The 21,127-nt window shown below is 47.6% G+C and overlaps 3 protein-coding genes across 3 annotated transcripts; 2 read left to right on the top strand and 1 right to left on the bottom strand.

Annotated features, from left to right (window-relative positions):
- The first annotated feature begins 12,979 nt into the window (after positions 1-12,979).
- Positions 12,980-16,978, top strand: LOC134290814 (uncharacterized). The gene has a single exon (XM_062858018.1). It carries the CDS (start codon positions 12,980-12,982, stop codon positions 16,976-16,978), a length of 3,999 nt encoding a protein of 1,332 aa, XP_062714002.1.
- A 1,290-nt stretch (positions 16,979-18,268) lies between these two features.
- Positions 18,269-19,594, top strand: LOC109425744 (cytochrome c oxidase assembly factor 7 homolog). The gene is made up of 2 exons (XM_019701070.3): positions 18,269-18,525; positions 18,659-19,594. Exons 1-2 carry the CDS (start codon positions 18,426-18,428, stop codon positions 19,357-19,359), a joined length of 801 nt encoding a protein of 266 aa, XP_019556615.2. The 5' UTR covers positions 18,269-18,425; the 3' UTR covers positions 19,360-19,594.
- Positions 19,595-19,678: 84 nt separating this feature from the next.
- On the bottom strand, positions 19,679-21,059 carry LOC109425733 (actin-related protein 10). Its single transcript, XM_019701063.3, has 2 exons — positions 20,897-21,059; positions 19,679-20,838 (listed from the first exon to the last, which is right to left on the bottom strand). The coding sequence occupies exons 1-2, from the start codon at positions 20,965-20,967 to the stop codon at positions 19,767-19,769; spliced, it is 1,143 nt and encodes a 380-aa protein (XP_019556608.2). The 5' UTR covers positions 20,968-21,059; the 3' UTR covers positions 19,679-19,766.
- Between the last annotated feature and the right edge of the window lie 68 nt (positions 21,060-21,127).

A 21,127-nucleotide genomic window follows, 5' to 3' on the forward strand; every position in this document is an offset into this window, starting at 1 on the left:
CTACACTTCAATAAAGCAAAGACTCAAGCTGCTATGATAGAACAGATCAGAATGACTTAATTGACTTATTGACTACATATTGGAGATCTACTTCGAATAACTGACAAATTGACAAAAACCTAACTAAATACATGGACCATACTACAAAAAAAATTGACAAATTGAAAAAAGGGGAAACTTTTATTAAAACTATTTTTGTTCAACGCAGGCCAAAACAGTGTCGACTTGGGCCACGATATGCCTACGTACTTCTGTGTGTTGAAACAAAAATAGAGGCTCATAGAAGCAAACGTAGGGAAAGGGTGCGGTGTTAGAACATAAGCACAGTGTGCTACCGCCGTAATCACTATGAAAAAAAAAAAAAAAAAAAAATAGTACTATTACAATACAACGTTCAGTTTTTCTACAGTATTTTTTATTTGGGTACAATTGGGGGTCATTCGATTTTTTTTTCTGTAGCCAATAACACTATTTTAAAGAAAGAACTTAACATTAACAATTCAGAGATTTGGATAACCCTACAACTGAGAACAATTCAATTTCATTAGAGCACCTTTAACGGTGCGCTTCTACACTCAGCCAAATAACCTTAAGATTTCCATAAGGCCCAACTTATGAAACGGCCTTTAAATAATTCATAATGATTCGGATGAATTTCATAAGGTCACTCTATGACGTAAAATCGTCTCACAGCTTGGCTTTTGTTCATGTTTAGCAACATGGTATTCTCAAGCGTCGGTAGCCGTGTGGATAAAACACGGGCTCGGTGATCCCGACGTTCATGGATCGAATCCAGTCTGCATCATTTTAAGATTTTTTTGTTCTTTTCATAAGTCTATCTTATGAAATTTGTCATAGCAAGCACGATCAATTTTCATAAGGTATTCTTATGTCATCCATAAGAATTAGTTATAGCAAATTTTCATAAGGTATTTCGATGAATTTCGCTAGTTTTTTTCGCTGAGTGTATACCCCGTTTGGCAGCCCTCCATCATTGCAGCAAACTTTACCGGTCGCTGCTGGATGCGCTCGCAAAATAGTAGCGCTATGGGTGGGTGACCAAATATAGTAGCGGGACAGTTGCGCTGCTAAAAATTCTATGCAAATATGACAGCCCTCCCGATACGAATCAGGGTGACTAATTTGATTGCTACCGGTGTGGAAAAGGGTGGTTAAGTCAAAATGGTAGCGCTGCGCGGGTTGCTCGAATAGTAGCCGCCGTTAATGTTGCTCTTAATAGAGACGTATGTACAACAAGAAATTGCTAGCTACGAGTAGCTTTTTTAGGGAAAACGAGTTTAAGATTGAAAAAATCCTAGATTTCATTATTCTTAACGCTAATATCACAGATGTTGAAGGTGGAGTGCTTCGATGAGCGGATTTGCGGACATTGCACAGGAAGTCCTAAAGGATCTTGTAGCACGTTCGATGCTTGCGTCAATTGTATCGACACCAGCCAGCTTGTGGAGATCATCGGTCGGGTACCACGGGTTCAGGTTGTACACTGAGAAAAAAATCCATATTGGGTTTATGTGTGAGCTATATAGATATTTGCAATAGAACCACAGCAATACTTTTTATGTGTAGGACATATAAAACATCTATAAGTCTCACACATACAATTTTAATGTTTTGATTTATACTTACTATTAGGCTTATTTTTAGCAGAAATAAGAAATAATTATAGGAATGAAAAGTATTTACAAATATTATAAATTTTAAAGATGCTTATTTATTCTCAGCAGGTGGCAGCCGATCAACGCAAGGATGTGCATGTTGAGAGTTAAGGGCCGTTTCTTCAACTACAGCATCATCAACGTCCACTGCCCACACGAAGGGAGACCCGATGACGAGAAAGAAGCGTTCTACGCTCAGTTAGAGCAAACATACGATGGTTGCTCGCCGCGTGACGTGAAAATCGTGGTCGGCGACATGAACGCGCAGGTAGGAAGGGAGGAAATGTACAGACCGGTAATCGGGCGAAACAGCCTGCATGCCGTATCGAATGATAACGGCCAGCGATGCGTAAACTTTGCAGCCTCCCGTGGTATGGTAGTCCGAAGCACCTTCTTCCCCCGCAAAGATATCCACAAAGCCACCTGGAGATCACCCGACCAACAAACAGAAAACCAAATCGACCACGTTCTAATCGACGGTAAATTCTTCTCGGATATAACCAATGTCCGCACATACCGCAGTGCGAATATAGATTCGGATCACTACTTAGTAGCTGTATGCATGCGCTCAAAACTTTCGACAGTTATCACCACGCGTCGAAGTCGAACGCCGCGACTCAACATCGAGTAGCTGCGTAACGTAGAAGTGGCTCAAGACTACGCGCAGCAGTTAGCAGTGGCCCTACCAACGGAAGAGCAGCTTGGCGCAGCTACACTTGAAGATGGCTGGAGGGACATCCGATCCGCCATAGGTAGTACCTCGGCTACAGCACTAGGCTTCGCGACTCCGAATCACAGAAACGACTGGTACGACGGCGAATGTGAACAGTTGAAAAACGAGAAGAATGCAGCATGGGCGAGAATGCTGCAACACCGTACGAGAGCGAATGAGGCACGTTATAAACAGGCGCGGAACAGGCAGAACTCAGTCTTCCGGATGAAGAAGCGCCAGCAGGCAGAACGAGATCGCGAAGCGATGGAAGAGCTGTACCGCGCTAAAGACACACGAAAGTTCTACGAGAAGCTGAACCGCTCGCGCAGAGGCTTTGTGCCACAAGCCGACATGTGCCGAGATAATCACGGGAATATTCTCACGAGCGAGCGTGAGGTGGTCGAGACCCTGGCCAAGTTCGCAGGGGTTGACGGTATTAAAGTGAAGGAGTTTCATTTTGATTATTGTAATGTAGTGTTCTTTAGTGAAACATATCACCTTTTTAACACTTTAATGCGCCTCCAACGGTTCATCACGAACCGGCTGCTGCAGATGGAGTATGGCTGATCATATGCATCAGACATGCTCGATAAACAGGAGGAACCGCCGGGGCTCAGTAGAGTCTATTCCCAAGCAATAGTTCCAAGTCGGTTGGATTTAAGTAGGTTTTGATGATCGTTACAAATCCTAATAAGAGTATTATAGGATTTGTGACAGGTTTTGGAACCTTTTACAGCCAGCTAACTTCAAAATGTTGTTTGGACTCTATTTCCCACGTTTCTCGGTTGATTTTGATTAGTAATTTATTAATGTCATAGTCACTTTTTCGATTTTTTACTATGTTAGTTGGCCATATTTTCTTTAAATAATGCAATTAAAATCAACCGACGAATTAATAATGGGAAGGAGATTTGCAGCACTTAATTGTGCTGATAGATTCGAAGCTAACGTGCGAACACTTAAACGCATTGTTGACGTCAATGCGTTCGACGTGACATTTTGGACAAAAACTGACTGCTTTTTATTAACTGAACAACGTTACTTGTGTATGACTAGGTTAACATTTCTAAGCTACGCTTGAGAATAGGACATGGTTTATCTAGGTGGGACCGATAGGACAATTGAACGAATTTGAATATTTTTCATAGTATTTGTAGCGGGATGAAAGTTGACATGAAATCTCTATTATTTTAAAATTTTATTGCAATCAACTGACCAACTTGGCGTATTTTTGTTTATCTCTTAGATGATATTATGACACCAACAGAAAAATATCAGAAGTTCAGTAACATGTTTCTGTGGGTTTTGGACCGATGACAATTTAAGGACGCAAGAGATGAACACAGAGAAGTGGAAAACGATTAGCGAAATCAAGAAAACAATTTGAGACAGGATCGACTATATTTTAACATACAGGGTTCGATTGATTCGGTGAAAAAAAAACAAACATACGACAACTGATTTAACGAGAAGCAGGTAAAACATATTGAACTATACTACAAAATCAAACAAGAAGACAAACACAAACCGTGTGACCATAACACTACATAGGCAAATCCTGACTGACTGACCAATTGAAAACTTTCCAATCTTCTACCGTAGCTTTCTGAGTCAGTTGCAACAGTGTCTTAATGGATATCATTTTCCCAACCCCATGAAACGGCTGTCATCCACATACAACTGGATTGAAGCCAAAAATATGGTGCTGGACGTGGTGCTAATTTGAATGGGCAGTTGCATAAGGCTGAAAACATAGTGATTTTTTCTGTTGGAGCAGGTGCGACATTCAAATTTAATTGACTTTAGTATTGTTTTAAATGGGCTAAATGTATTTTCATACTTGTGCATCTTGTAAATTTAACAAAGAACGCTGAACCCATTCAACAATATGTGGAAATGATCGTTTTTCGATCACGAATTTATCTTCGCACGACAAAGTTCGCTTCCGCACGTAGCAAATTGGTCAGCAGACTGAAATTTCGTAAACAAACCCGTGGCGCCTCACCAAAGGCGGCGGCTTCAAGAACTAACGCTTTCTTCAGGGGGTTGCATTTTCCGCGTACGGCTGGCAAACTGCTTCTGAAAGATTACGTACTCTTTCCTATCTTCGGGTCTAGTGTAGAGGTTTCAACTCTATTCAGAGTGCAGCTAGAAACCTAGCAAAAAAAAAAAAAAAAAAAAAAAGAATATTCTCACGAGCGAGCGTGAGGTGGTCGAGAGGTGGCGGCAGCATTACGATGAGCACCTCAATGGCGACATTGCAAGTACCGGAAATGGCGTGGTAACAGATCTAGGAGTATGTGCACAGGACGAAAGACTTCCGGCCCCTGACCTTCAAGAGATTGCGGAGGAGGTTGGCCGGTTGAAAAACAACAAAGCCGCTGGAACAGATCAACTATCAAGCGAGCTTCTAAAATACGGTGGAGAAGCACTGGTGAGAGCACTACACTGGGTCATTACCAAGATTTGGGAGGAGGAAGTATTACCGGAGGAATGGATGGAAGGTATCGTGTGTCCCATCTACAAAAAGGGCGACAAGTTGGATTGCGGGAACTACCGCGCGATCACACTACTGAGCGCTGCCTACAAGATACTCTCTCAAATTTTATGCCGCCGTCTATCACCGATTGCAAGAGAGTTCGTGGGGCAATATCAGGCTGGATTTATGGGTGAACGCGCTACAACGGACCAGATGTTCGCCATCCGCCAGGTGTTGCAGAAATGCCGCGAATACAACGTGCCCACACATCACTTGTTCATCGATTTCAAAGCGGCGTATGATACAATCGATCGAGAACAGCTGTGGCAGATTATGCACGAATACGGATTCCCGGATAAACTGATACGGTTGATCAAGGCGACGATGGATCGAGTGATGTGCGTAGTTCGAGTATCAGGGACACTCTCGAGTCCCTTCGAATCTCGCAGAGGGTTACGGCAAGGTGATGGTCTTTCGTGCTTGCTGTTCAACATTGCTTTGGAGGGTGTAATAAGAAGAGCGGGGATAAACACGAGTGGGACGATTTTCACGAAGTCCGTTCAGCTGCTTGGTTTCGCCGATGATATTGATATTATTGCTCGTAAATTTGAGACGATGGCGGAAACGTACATCCGACTAAAGAGTGAAGCCAGGCGAATCGGATTAGTCATTAATGTGTCGAAGACAAAGTACATGATGGCAAAGGGCTCCAGGGAGGAATCACCACGCCCGCCACCCCGAATTCATATCGACGGTGATGAAATCGAGGCGGTTGAAGAATTCGTGTACTTGGGCTCACTGGTGACCGACGACAACGACACCAGCAGAGAAATTCAGAGGCGCATTGTGGCAGGAAATCGTGCCTACTTTGGACTCCGCAGAACTCTACGATCGAATAAAGTTCGCCGTAACACGAAGTTAACTATCTACAAAACGCTGATTAGACCGGTCGTCCTCTATGGGCACGAAACATGGACCCGAGCATGGACCCTACGTGCAGAGGACCAACGCGCCCTTGGAGTTTTCGAACGGAAGGTGTTGCGTACCATCTACGGCGGAGTGCAGATGGAAGACGGGACTTGGAGAAGGCGAATGAACCACGAGCTGCACCAGCTGCTGGGAGAACCAACCATCGTCCATACCGCGAAAATCGGGAGGCTACGGTGGGCGGGTCACGTCATCAGGATGTCGGATAGCAACCCGACTAAAATGGTTCTCGAAAGTCATCCGACCGGTACAAGAAGACGTGGAGCGCAGCGAGCTAGGTGGGTCGACCAAGTGGAGGACGATCTGCGGACCCTACGCAGAGTGCGGATCTGGAGGCAAACAGCCATAGACCGAGTGGATTGGAGGCGACTCCTATGTACAGCAGAGGCCACCCCGGCCTTAGCCTGACCGGTAAGGTAAGTATTTATTCTCATTGAATTTATTTAAAATTGAAATAAGCAACACAATACACGATCAAGTACATTCCCCTCGTGATTCAACGGTCCGGTGTCCCAGCTCCTGTGTGCAGCTATATTCCTTCCGGTACCGTACTTTCCGTATGTGATCAAGTTCCTGATTCAAGTATCGCATCCGCATGACTGGATCTCCCTTGGAAATGGGGCAATCCTTCCGTGTGGTTGAATTCCCAGGGATGCGTTTGGCGGCTGCGCTGCAGTTTCCGGTCCCAAGGATGGAAATCTAGTGATCATGATAAGATCCTGAATGTGTCGCGGTTGAAGCGCATCGCGCGATCATAGCAACAACGATAGAGCGTTGTCGTCAAGCATTATAACAAACCACGCTCCGCGAAAATTGAATCGCGAGGCATGTGCGGCCATGATGCGATCGTTATCATGAAGTCGAAATGATAAATTCCGAAAATCATCCATTTTTTGTGAATTCTTGTTGCTTTAATATTAAGATATGCAAATGAATGTATTGATTCCAACCATGAATTCTGTTTATTGGTCCATAATCGTGATGAAAATTGAGATGAATAAAATTTATCACGACTTGTAACATGATCCGATAACGAGTGATCCCATGATAAAGCGTGCATCAGATGCTTTGATTGCCTGTGATCCCATGATACAAGCACGGGCGAGGGTGTCGGCATCATGCTACTGCAAGAGCAAAGGCAATCTTGGATTGTTCGTATCCTGTATCATTTGTCACTAGAAGTGATTTTCTTCCATCCTTGTCCGGTCCGATGCTGTCCAGTAATAAACTGAAATACGAGTACTTGGGTGAAACGCTATGTAGATAATACGATAAAAATGGTTTACTTACCGATTGAATATTCACGGACGCATTTTACTAGTGATGTACCGAATAGTACTATTCGGCCTTCGGCCGAATACCGAATAATTCGAATTTTATTATTCGGCGAAACGAATATTCGGCCGTATATTCGGCCGAATAATCGGTCAGATATTCGGCCGATTTTCTTGTTAAAAATCTCGTGAAGTTATTGTAAAGGGCATCTTTGTTTTCAAGAAAGTAGAATTTAAAATCCAGCATCTTCAGAAAAGTTTTAACATCACAGAAAAAGTAACTTTTTGCAAATAAAATGCTCCGAAAATCCACTTCACAATTCACTTAATTCTTGATTTAGTGTGTTGTTGCTATGTTTAGTCATTATTCGGCCTATTCGGTATATTCGGCCGAATAATACATTTAATATTCGGCTAAACGAATATCCGGCAAAATCTAAAATAAGCTGATATTCGGCCCGAATATTCGGCCGGCCGAATATTCGGTACATCACTACATTTTACAATCAACATCCGAATTACCTGTGAAGCGTAACCAATGGGTTTCATTAGAAGAACTTGGAAAAAAAATCATTAAAATGTTTTACCTTCGATCTTGCCTGGCAAAAACTGTTTTCCACTGCCAATGAATGTTTTTTTTTTCTTCGCGCTTCGTCATTGGTATTGAATATCAACGGTATCTTCAAATGTTTTCAATTTCATGTGTGAGATGTTATGGATTTTTACTATAAGATCTCACACATATTTTTAAAAACTCGTAGTGTTAATCAAGATTATGTTAGCTAATGAGGCGTATGAAGAGATTTTTATAGGTTTTCATTAGTTTTTACACATATAAAAAAATATTGAAATTTTTGCAGTGTAGACCATCTTGAGCAGCTTGTTCTGCTTCACCTGTAGTCGTTTACGGTGCGATTTGGCGCAGTTGCCCCAAACCGCGGACGCATAGATTCATTGGCCGGATGATACACTTGACCACCAACAACTTGTTCTTCACGCGCAGCTTCGATCGGCGACTCAGCAAAGAGTATAGGGCTTTGGTCGACCGATCCACCTTTCCAGCGATGTAGTTTACGTGCTTATCGAACTTGAGCTTCTGGTCAAAAATCACTCCCAAATACTTTACTTCGTCATCCCACGTAGTTTGCTGGCCGTTGACCATGATTGATCGACGTGGGAGGTGACGAGCGACTCGTCTCCTGGTGAAGTAGATGGACTGTGTTTTCCCCGCGTTGAGCTTGATCCGCCATTTGCGTTGAAATTCCTCAAGGTTGTTCATTGCCGCTTGTAGGTGAGTGACGACGATGTGCGGGTCTTTGTCTGACGCCAGGAAAGCGGTGTCATCCGCAAAAAATGCGTATGTTACGCCGTCGACCATCAGTACGTCAGAGGTAAGGACGTTGTAAAGAGTCGGGCTTAGCACTGAACCTTGGGGCACGCCAAAAGGAATGTTGTGGGCACGGGAGTATTCACCATTTACCGTTACCGAGAAAGATCGGTTCGAAAGGAAGGACTGCACGATCTTAACTAGGTAGAGAAGTAGATTCGAGCGGAAGAGCTTGAAAACCACGGCTTCCTGCCAAACCGAGTCGTAGGCTTTTTCGACATCCAGGAGAACCATACCAGTCGACTTTCCCGTTTGGAACCCGCGCTTCACTTTTTGCGTTATGCGAGTGAGTTGATGCACCGTTGAGTGCCCCGTTTTGAAGCCGAACTGCTCGGGTGGAACGCATTGCACTGTCTCCAGGTGGCGGTTCAAACGGACGAGGATTACCCTTTCGAGCACTTTGCTCAGGCTGCTTAGGAGGCTTATCGGTCGGTAGTTACCTGGATTGGTGATATCCTTGTTAACTTTCGGGATAGCTATCACGTTGGCGTGTTTCCATCTGATTGGGAAGTAACTCAGGACCAGGCATGCGTTGAAGATTTTGGTCAGCACCACCAACCCTTTTCTTGGCAAGCGCTTAAGGCAGATATTCCGAATGCCATCCTGCCCGGGAGATTTCCGATTTTTTAGCGTTCGGATGATTGACTTCACCTCTTTCGGCTTTACTAGAGCAGCGTGAGGCACTGGAGAGCTTGCAGCACGGATCTGGACGAGTGCATTTTCCACTGCTGCCGAAGTTTCAGGATCTCCCGGCTCCTCGTTGTTGTGAGCAGTTGCAAACGCCCTTGCAAGCGCTTCGGATTTCTGTGATGGACTCACAATCAGATTTCCATCGACGTTGAGCGGTGGGCTGTACTTGACCGTATTTCGGAGGCTGCGGATTAGCTTCCAGAATTTGTTGCTACCGTTGTCCAGATTTTTCAACATCGAACCGAAGTCCCTGTAACGGTGTTCTGCGCTTTTAATGCTGATGACGTTATTCAGATGGTTGACCACCGCACCAATCAGTGGATCCCGTCTGCGGATGAACTGCCTTCGGCGCACATTTCTCAGCCGAATCAGAAGTTTCAGCTCGTCGGGGATGTCCTTTTTCTTTGGCAAAATCCTTCGTGTTGGGACAGCTGCTTCCTCAACCGCCCTGACGATGTCGGTGTCTTTGTCGATGGCCTCATCGATTTTCTCCGAACGATCTAGATTGTTTAGCAAACCTGCTGTGAGGTCGATGTCTTGATCAATCCTTCGAGCGAAGGTACTCCAGTTCGCTTTATCGTAGCAGCGGATGAGCCTTCCCGCCGGAAGTACTGGAATGTCAGCATCGATGGTGAAGGTTACGGGCAAGTGGTCCGACGATAATTCGGCATGCGATACTGACCTCGACATTTGTATCCGGTTGTTCGAGATCACCAGATCTAAGGTTGATGGCTTTCCTCGACCAGACGGGTAGCGGGTGGGAGTATCAGGAACGTGAATGTAGATATCCGTGGACTCATAGACTTGTTGCAAGATACGTCCTGGCCCTAGCACAGTTCCACATCCTGTGCCGCGCATTCATATCTCCCACTAGAAAGAAGGGTCCGTCGGTGTTGATGAGCTGGTGGATATTATCGTCGCACCACCAAATCGAAGTCGTCGCTAGAAACACATGCGAAGTTGCAGCTGCGAAGTAAATTTGAATCTATTTTTTCTGTTGCGCATCATTAAGCTAATTAAGAGCAACAATATGCACTAATCAAAATTGAGTTGCGACATTTCTAAGTAGGTTAAAAATCAATTTTCGCACGTTCGGTCACTTCGTATTTCGACCAAAAGCATAATATCTTTTCTGTATTGACAGAGCGCTGCCCTCTGATTAGAGCCAGGATAGTAGACTGCTACAATGCTCACGGGAGTTGGATCTACCCTGACCAAGATCCCGACTGTTTCTGTTAGGACAACCCAACATCGAGCAACCGTCCGCACGGCGCAGATGAAGGTGACAGCTGGGCAGCGGTATGGTGTGCGTGATAGGTAGGCGAATTGAGGTCGTCGAATTCCGACAGGCAGAAAATGTAAACACAGAGAGAGAGAGTAGTAGATGATTTGTACATTTAGTAGGATTGTGGCCATTGCAAATTTGGTGAAATAGAAAAGTGAATTCTAGTGCAAAGTTTAGTTTGCTATTTGTTAAAGATTTTGTTTGAGTGAAAGCGGACGATATTGAGAACGAGCTGGAGATCCGGGAAGCTAGATAGGGTATTTCGGATACAGCTGTAAGTAAGATTGCAAATGAGATATTATCAAACATTTATTATTGCCACGAATTGTAGATCATCAAGCGAGTCCCGAGCAGTCGAAGATAACCTGAAAGGGGTAAAAAGGGATTAAAGAAACTATAAAATGTAAGTTGATAAAAGTAGTTTTAAGAATGTTTGAAGATTGCTAATATGAATAAATTTAGTTTCAAGCTGCTGTACAATAAACACTGCTGTGGAAATTACGTTTCGCAAATTACTCCGAAACTTTTGACGCGAACATTCTTGAAAATTTTATAATGTCGCGATCAATTCAAGACCCGGAAAAGACGGGATTTAACTGCGCGGGATGTCGTCGTCCGGATGATGACGAAAGTGAGATGGTGTTTTGTGACCATTGCCAGCGTTGGTACCATTTCGGGTGCGCCGGTGTTTCGGCTGAAGTGAGGGATGTTTCGTGGTCTTGTGAAGAGTGTCTGCGGCGATCGGCGGACAAAGAGGGGCCTCCCGGCCTGGAAGAGGAGTGCGAGAAACTCGAGAAGGAGATGGAGAAGGAGAGACAGGCCATGGAACTGCAAACGATCCTACACAGGAAGCGGCTGGAACACCAGAAGAAGCTGTTTCTGCTGCGGCAGGAAGCGGAAAGAGAAAGGCGCGAAATGGAGTTGGCGTACGAGAAGGAGCAAATGGAGCTACAAGCGGCCGAAGAAGAAGCGCATCGGAAGAAGCGCGACGAAGTGCTGAAGCAGGTGCAGAAAAGGCTGGAGAAAGTGAAGCTCGATTCGGCGAGGGAAGAGGTAGCGGAACTGGAGGAAGATGGAGCATCCGGAGGCGAAAAAGGAGGAGTCAAGGAAAGTAGGAAGTCCAAGCAAGCGAAGCCGGGGATGAAACAGCCGGAAGAAGAGGAGCCTGAGAAGCGAAAGTCGGGCAAATCGGACCGGAAACTAGCTAAACCGGCCAAAGCAGACCGCGAGGATTACCGTGGAGCCTTCAGCAAGTTCTCCACACCGAAGGCATCTGGAATTGCACCACCCGTCCTGCAGGACATAACCTCGCTCCCAGCGGTGAGCCACAAGAAAACTCCGCTCGGCCATCCGGAGGTGCAGAAGAAGAAGAAGAGGCCACAGTTCGAAGAAGACGTCGCTCTACGCTCGTACCAAGCCAGCGAACCAAGTGAAGAGGAGTCCGAAGAATCGGATTCGGAGTCGGAAGAAGAGAGTTCGTCGCAGGAAGAAGACTTCGGAATGCAATCCGAGGTAATGGTGCGTGGTCCAACGAAGGCCCAACTCTCCGCTCGGCAGTTTCTGTCAAAGAAGCTTCCGACATTCACGGGGCGGCTCGAGGAATGGCCGATGTTTATCAGCGCCTACGAGACGTCCACAACGGCGTGCGGGTTTTCGAACGTCGAGAATCTGGCGCGACTTCAAGAGTGTTTGAAGGGTCAAGCACTAGAAGCGGTAAGAAGCAGGCTCCTACTTCCGAGTGCAGTACCGCAAATCATCAAAACCTTGCGGATGCTGTACGGCAGGCCTGAGCAGTTGCTGAACATGCTGCTGTCGAACGTGCGGAAGGCACCGTCTCCAAGAACGGACAAGTTGGCGTCGTTCATCCAGTTCGGTGTCGTCGTGCAGCAGTTAACCGATCATTTGGAGGCGACAGGTCTGACAGCGCATCTCATCAACCCGATGCTCATCCAGGAGTTGACGGAGAAGTTGCCGGCCAGTACGCAGCTGGAATGGGTGCGGTATCGGAGGAAGGCCCAACTCGTGACGCTCCGGACATTATCCAACTTTCTCTCGAGGATTGTCAAGGATGCTAGCGAGATCACTCCGTATTGCGAGTCGGCGTCCGTCGCATCGGACCAAGCGTTCCGGAAGAAGAACGGAAGGAAGGAGAAGGAAGGTTTCCTGCATACGCACAGTGTCGAAGCCAGTGCAGCCAATCAAGTCCCGAGTCGGGAGAAGAAGCCGTGCAGGATCTGCGGTCGCTACGATCATCGGATCCGGAACTGTGAGAGCTTCAAAAGGCTGCGATTGCCTGAAAGATGGGAGGCGGTCCGGAAGTGGAAGCTGGATACCTGTGCCTCAACGAACACGGAAACGCCCGATGCAAGCTCAACCTGCGATGCAACGTGAACCAGTGCACCGAGCGACATAATCCGCTGCTTCACATCGACCAATCCGTTGGCGCGAACTGCAACGTGCATCTCCATCAACAGTCGGTGATTTTCCGGATGATACCGATCACGTTGTACAACGGGAAGAATGCTATCGATACCATCGCTTTCCTTGACGAGGGGTCGTCGTATACGCTACTGGAGAAGTCGCTGGCGATTGCGTTACAAGTCCAAGGAGTGACGCAGCCGCTTAGAGTGACATGGACAGCGGGAGTATCCAGAGTGGAGAAACATTCCCAGAAGGTGGAGCTATTCATCTCGGCCAGAGGAGCGACGCAGCGTTTCCGCATCAAGGCAGCTCATACGGTGGAGAGTTTGAAGTTGCCACAGCAAAACGTGGCTATGTCGGAGATCATCAGTGGGCATTCTCACCTGCGTGGACTTCCAGCGACCGAATTTCCGAGTGGAGCTCCACAAATCCTCATCGGTCTCAAGGATATCCATCTCTACGCCCCGCTGGAATCAAGGATTGGTAAGCCTGACGAACCGATCGCCGTCCGATCGAAGCTAGGCTGGACGATCTACGGGCCGACGTGTGCAAGCCGGAACGAGCCCGGCATTGTTGGTCACCATGATTGCGAAACGGTGACGAATCAAGAGTTGCACGACATGTTGCGAAGCCACTACACCATGGAAGAGTCGGTGATTTCCGTAGCGCTACTGCCGGAATCCGAAGAAGACAAGCGAGCGAAGGCGATCCTCAACAGTACGACCATACGAGTTGGCGACCGTTTTGAGACGGGGCTATTGTGGAAGGAGGACAAGGTGCGGTTTCCCGACAGCTATTCGATGGCGGCGAAACGATTCCGCTGTCTGGAGAGGCGGCTAGCGAAAGACGACCAGCTGCGCAAGAAGGTGAGCGAGCTGATCAACGATTATGCAGCGAAAGGCTACATTCACGTAGCGACAGAGGCCGAACTGAGGCGGTTCGAGCCGAACGAAGTGTGGTACCTGCCGATCAGCGTGGTGGTGCATCCAAAGAAGCCGGGAAAAGTGCGTCTGGTGTGGGACGCAGCAGCGGCGGTCAACGGAGTATCGCTGAACTCACAACTGCTGAAGGGACCGGACATGTTAACTCCGCTCCCCAACGTCCTAGCGAAATTCCGTGAGCGAGTAGTAGGCTTCGGCGGCGACATCAAGGAAATGTACCTCCAAGTTCGAGTGCGAGACGCAGACAAGAGAGCGCGGTTTGTATTCCGTGGAAGTGAGTCAGAGAAGATGGAGGTCTACATCATAGACGTGACGATGTTCGGCGCGACAAGCTCTCCGTGTACGGCGCAATACATCAAGAACCGGAACGCAGAAGAGTATGCCGGACAGTTTCCGGAAGCGGCCGAAGCGATTGTGGAAAACCATTACGTGGACGACTATTTCGATAGCACGGACACGGTCGAAGAAGCGGTGAAGCGGGCCCAAGAGGTGAAGTTCGTCCATTCCAAAGGCGGATTCGAGATCCGGAACTGGGTGTCCAATTCGGGCGCATTTCTGGAAGGCATCGGCGAGCGTGCACCTGATCAAAGCGTTCAGATTCTTCAGAACAAGGAGTCAAATCTAGAGCGAGTCCTGGGAATAGTGTGGAATCCAGTCAGCGACGAATTCACGTTCCTGGCCAAGTTCCGGGAAGATCTGGCGCCGTATTTCTCCGGCGAACGTCGACCGACAAAAAGAGTGGTGATGAGCAGCGTTATGAGCCTGTTCGATCCGCTAGGAATGCTGGCTACCTTCGTTATCCACGGGAAAATGATGATCCAAGATCTGTGGCGTAGTGGCAGCGACTGGGACCAACCAATCGACGACGAAAGCTGCGAAAAGTGGAATCGGTGGATTGCTCGGCTCCCGGAGATCGAGAACGTGAAAATTCCCCGTTTCTACTTCCAAGGTTCGAGGTCAGTGGATTACAACACTGTACAGCTTCACGTGCTGGTAGACGCCAGCCAAGATGCGTATGGAGCAGCAGCATACTTCCGTGTGCTCACGGGAAACGGGCCAGTTTGCGCGCTGGTGATGGCGAGGTCGAAGGTAGCTCCATTAAAGATGATGTCCATCCCGAGGCTGGAGCTGCAGGCGGCGGTGATCGGAGCAAGGTTGCTGCAAACCGTCGTGGAAGCGCACTCGCTGGAAATCAAGCAGCGGTTCATCTGGTCAGATTCCAGAACAGTCGTATCATGGATCCATTCGGAGCAGCGTAGGTACAAACCGTTCGTGGCTTTCCGGATCGGCGAGATTCTCAGCCTGACGAAGCACAGCGAGTGGCGGTGGATTTCCACGAAGAACAATATCGCCGACGATTTGACGAAGTGGAAGAGCGGCAGCAGTTTGGATTCGAACGGACCGTGGTTTCAAGGTCCGAGATTCCTTTATCAGCCGGAACAGCGATGGATGAAGCAGGAAGTGGTAGAGCCGAACACGCCAGAAGAGGTTCGGGCATGCCATCTGTTCCACGACCTTTCAGCAGAAGAGCCGATGGTCGACGTGTCCCGCATTTCCCGTTGGAAAGTGCTGGTCCGGACGGTAGCATGCGTGTACCGTTTCAAATCTAACTGCGTCAGGAAGCGGAAAGGGCTGGCGATCGAGGCTGTTCCGGCACCACCAAGAGTGCGAAGCGCAGCGAAGAAGGCAATACCAGCGATAACAGTCCCACTGAAGCGAGAGGAGTATCAGCGAGCGGAAACGTACCTGTGGCGGTCGGCGCAGGCCGATGTCTACGGAGAAGAAATCAAGACGTTGGCGAAGAACCGTGAAGTTCCACGCGGCGAGTGGCAGCCGATAGAAAAGTGTAGCAGCCTGTACAACGATAGCCCGTTTTTGGACGCGGATGGTGTGCTCCGGATGGAAGGCAGAGCGGCTCAGGGTTCATTTCTCCCTTTTGAATTGCGGTTTCCGGTGATTCTTCCGAAGCGGCATCCCACCACTCGGAAGTTGCTTGAGTTCTATCACCAGCAGGCGGCTCACGCAAACGCGGAGACAGTGATCAACGATGTCCGGCAACGTTTCCGGATCCCGAATCTACGAGCGGAGTTGAAGGCGGTGGCGAAGGCTTGCGTGTGGTGCAGAACGAAGAAGTGCGTGCCGAAGATTCCCAGGATGGCTCCCCTTCCGTTGGCGCGGATCACTCCTGGCTGGCGGCCGTTCAGCTTCACAGGGGTGGACTATTGCGGTCCGGTCACAGTTACGGTTGGGCGTAGGTCGGAAAAGCGATGGATCTGCCTCTTCACGTGCATGACGACGAGAGCGATTCACCTGGAAGTGGCCCACAGTTTGACGGCGCAGGCGTGTTTGATGGCGATCCGGCGTTTTGTGTGTCGGCGGGGCAAACCGGTGGAATTCTACTCCGACAACGGAACGAATTTCCAGGGAGCGAGCAAAGAGATTATGTGGAAGATAGAGGGGGACTGTGAAGAAGCGATGACGGATGCGAGGACCAGGTGGAATTTTAATCCACCGAGCGCGCCCCACATGGGCGGAGTTTGGGAGCGGCTAGTTCGTTCCGTGAAAGCAGCACTGGCGGTGCTAAATGACGGAAGACGATTGACGGACGAAGTGCTGTTGACTACGTTGGCAGAAGCAGAGGATCTGGTGAATTCGCGTCCGTTGACGTACTCTGGACTTGGTCCGGAAGCAAGCGAAGCGTTGACACCGAACCACTTCGTGAAAGGTCCAGAGGTGGCGGTAGAGCGGGTTCGGAAGACAGACGAGGGTGAAGCGTTGCGGGACCTCTACAAGCGATCGCAGGCACTGGCAGACCGCCTGTGGAAGCGATGGGTAGCGGAGTACGTGCCAGCAATCAACCAGCGTACCAGGTGGCACGCAGAGGTACAACCGATCAGCCAGGGCGACCTGGTGTATATAGCGGACGAAGGAGCGAGGAAGAGTTGGACGCGAGGCGTGGTCAGCAAGGTGTACCCAGGCCCTGATGGACGAGTACGGCAAGCACTGGTCAAGACGGCGAAAGGGGAGTTCAGGCGTCCGGTGGCGAAGTTGGCTGTGCTGGAAATTCAAGCGCGTAACTCTGGCGGCGATGGAAGATCCCCCCCGGAATTACGGTCGTCGAATTGAGGTCGTCGAATTCCGACAGGCAGAAAATGTAAACACAGAGAGAGAGAGTAGTAGATGATTTGTACATTTAGTAGGATTGTGGCCATTGCAAATTTGGTGAAATAGAAAAGTGAATTCTAGTGCAAAGTTTAGTTTGCTATTTGTTAAAGATTTTGTTTGAGTGAAAGCGGACGATATTGAGAACGAGCTGGAGATCCGGGAAGCTAGATAGGGTATTTCGGATACAGCTGTAAGTAAGATTGCAAATGAGATATTATCAAACATTTATTATTGCCACGAATTGTAGATCATCAAGCGAGTCCCGAGCAGTCGAAGATAACCTGAAAGGGGTAAAAAGGGATTAAAGAAACTATAAAATGTAAGTTGATAAAAGTAGTTTTAAGAATGTTTGAAGATTGCTAATATGAATAAATTTAGTTTCAAGCTGCTGTACAATAAACACTGCTGTGGAAATTACGTTTCGCAAATTACTCCGAAACTTTTGACGCGAACAGTTTCGATTGCCCGCGCCGAATTTCGTTCGAATTCTTCTATTGCTATTCGATTCAGGGAGGGTATGCAGGCACGTCAAACTCGAACAAACTACGCCTACCTAACATGCATCGAGCGGGCCTTCCCAAACAACACAATGCGATTTCGCGGGCCATGCCCATCGACAAAACAAACCGATTTCCAAGCAGGATTCGACCAGGCTTCTGGTCGCGTTGCCAGTCACACTAACACACTCGCAGAAGTATGAGCAGTAGGCCTACCTCGCGGCATGCGGGTCCCCTGATTCGATTAAATTAAAAATTGAACTAACCCAATTTTTTTGCTCCAAAATTATTCGAACTTTGATGTGCTTCATTTTTCGTGTAGTGGGTGTCTGTAAGGCATTTTATGAGACGTTTCAAATCAGCTGTTTTTTGAATGTTTTCCAGTTTTGAAGTCCAGCCGCTGGGCCCATTTATTTACATTTTCGCTAGCATAACATGTGACACATGCCCATCAAATAAACGGGGATCATTCATCTGCAAAAATGCGTCAATCCGCCCACTATAATCAGTATCCGTAGACCGTGGGGAGGTTTTTTTTATCTGCTAGTGATGTCATGCACCTCGGGGGATTGATACATGCCACATTAGAAATCAAAACATTTCTGTCAGCAAAAATCTGATTGGCACTCACCACATGTTATGCTACTTTTCGTGAAAACAAAAACATCAAATGTAAACAATAACAATGAGCGGCCCATCGGTAGCACGTCTCGTAAAATAGCTTGTTGTAACTGTCAGTGGTGGGTAAAAAAAAAGATTTTCCCGTTTTGACAGACGGAGTGACGGACGTTGTCAGCTGCAGGCAAAACAATCATCGCGGTTCGGATCGTGTTTCACATTTTGGCCAAAAAGGAAAAAATATTTTTTATTTCAATTAAATCGGTGCGGCAAATCACTGGGAATCCCCAAAAATGTCGCTCGATCTCAAGAACGAATCGGACGTCAAGGAATACCTGGAAAATCTGGGAATTGAATATCGGTTCGGGTGCTATTCAGAGAAAAAAGCTGACGGTAAGTTGCAGGCAGTAGAAAAACATTACACAACACATTCGGCTTTGCCGATAAGACGACAGAATTTTACGAGCTCATAAAGGTCAGCGAACCGCCACTGATGATCCATTGTTGTTTTGTTCTCATATCGTAGTTTGCCATCTTCTGGGAGATTATCTGGAAGGAATCAAAAAGGACTTTGAAAAGGCCGCAAAAGTGTACCGGTCCAACTGCGATGACTACGGATACGCGAAGAGCTGCCTCAAGTACGGAAACTATAGCTTCCTGGGTAAGGGTCGTGCCTCGAATAAGGGTGACCCCGTGAAGGCTTACCAGTACTACGAAAAAGGATGCGAACTGAACGATCCGGATGCATGCTTGCATTCCGGTTTGTTGCTGGTTTCCAAGTCCATTCCCAAGGAAATGAAACGGGACGTGCCGAAGGCGTTCGAGTACCTCAAAAAGGCCTGCAGTATGAACAATGCCAATGCTTGCTTTTACCTTTCCGGGATGCACATCTCCGGGGTGTTAAAGGACGAGTTCAATACACCGAAGGTGAAAGAAGAGCTGGAGCAAAAGGAAAAGGTTTCGCCCGGCAGTAGCGCATCGCTACTTCCGGAGGGGGCTTACGTCGTGGAGAGGGACATGCATAAGGCGTTCGAGTTCGCTTACAAAGCGTGCGAGTTGCGGAACATGTACGCCTGTGCCAACCTCAGCCAGATGTACGCCAAGGGCGACGGAACGACAAAGGACGAAAAGAAGGCGGAAAAGTACAAACAAATGGCCATGGAGATGCAGGACGAGATCAAGAAGCAACAGCAACTTACCTTCCAGCAAGGGTTGAATGCAACGTAGGACAGCGGCGATCGTTTTTAGTGGTTTTTAGGTCGCATGTCGCTGAGAGGAGATACTCGTAAGAATTACTGATTTTCTTGGTATCTTCTGGATTGTAACATAATATATGTATAACTACGGATACTGCTGATTAAGCATACCGGATAAAAAGTAACTAGGCATTACATTAATGATTGACGGTTATCCTAACTTAGTGGAATCACCTGATTAATAAAAAGTATAACTATGTGAAATACTACTGGGTGTTTTGTTTTAGGGATGAAATTTGCGTTTTACCTTGGACGATTTCTATTTCATGAGATTTATATTTCTCAATAAGTATGTGAGTATTCATAAATAATAATTTATTAAGCCAATAGTGCGGAAAAATGTTAGGACTAATTCAATGAGGATTACTACTAATGCCACTAAACCCTTCCATGTGAGCGTGTCTCATCGTAGTTGGTAAAGTCCGGCAGCTGCTGATTCTTGCTGTACGCTTCCCGAGCGATCGATTTCGACAGAACCAAATCCGTCGCCCCGTAGATGGATCCACCCAGCCAGGCGGTAAAATTCGCCTTCGCCGGAGGGCTGTGGAATTTGAACGTTTTCAAAAACAGCTTATCCCGGTACTGATCCGACTGGAGCAGTGCAGTCAGTTCGGCTTTGAGACGGGATGCCAATCCTAGTACCATGGTTGTACCACCCACGAGGACAATATTCTCGGCCAGGGATTTCCGCATGTCTTTCGGGCAGTTGAGAATCGAGTTCAGTATGATGTTCGCCAGGTTCAGATGGTCATTGTCCTCCGGGAACAGAACCTCGTAAGCGGTTTCTCTTAACATTCCGGAGATTTTGATCACTTCATCTCCCTTAATAGGGTAATCTACGTCCGGACAGGGCTGAAATTTTTCCTCCGCACGCCATTTGCCCGCACGCTCCTTGGTAGTCACGAAACAGGTACGCACCTTGATGTCCTCGATGACATAATCTGTTAGCAGGTGCTCCTCCACGCCGTTCAAGATTAGCTCTCCCTTGATGTGCTCGTGGACGGCTTCCGCCGCCAAGGGTTGTGCCTCCCAGGCGAACACGGCCTGAACCCCACTGTACACAGGAACAATGGCCGCTTCCTTGTAGCCGATGTCGACCACCAGCGCTGTGTCCACTGCCAGCGTGGCCAATATGACCAAATGCGTCGGAACGTAGAATATCGACGACACGTCAAAGTGGCAGAACAACGCCTTTGCCAGATTTTCCCGTACCTGCGTGGGGCACAGAACCGATTCCACTATGACCACTTTCCGCTCCTTGGGACTGACGAGCACGTACTTGAAGAAAATGGTTTTCAGAAACTCGACCAGCTGGTCGTACAGTTCCGACTCGCTGGCATAATCGAACAGCTTTTTGTTGGGAGTGGTCTGACTGGCACTTTTTGCTTTGTGGTCCAGCACCTCCGACGGAATGATGCTGCGTGGGTGGGGCTCACCAGCGAATCCCAGCCTGGAATCAGCCGAAAACAATGATTTCGATTTTAACAAAACGGCGCTGGTTTACTTACTTGGTGAAAGCGTGTCCCATTTCCAGCACGATGGCTGGCTTTTCTTGAAGTACCGTGTCGAAAAGGGGCATTTTTTAGCCTGGAACTGGAAAAAATAATTTCTTGAGCGAAAAATACGATACTCGCTGATGGGTGGTAAAAATGTAACAACAACAATGACGACGACGGATGCATCATCATCATCGTTTGTCATCAGTGGGTAACACTTTGACAAGCTTGACCCATGTGGTA

Source organism: Aedes albopictus, chromosome 3 (genome assembly GCF_035046485.1).
Source record: "Aedes albopictus strain Foshan chromosome 3, AalbF5, whole genome shotgun sequence".
NCBI classification, from domain to species: domain Eukaryota; kingdom Metazoa; phylum Arthropoda; class Insecta; order Diptera; family Culicidae; genus Aedes; species Aedes albopictus.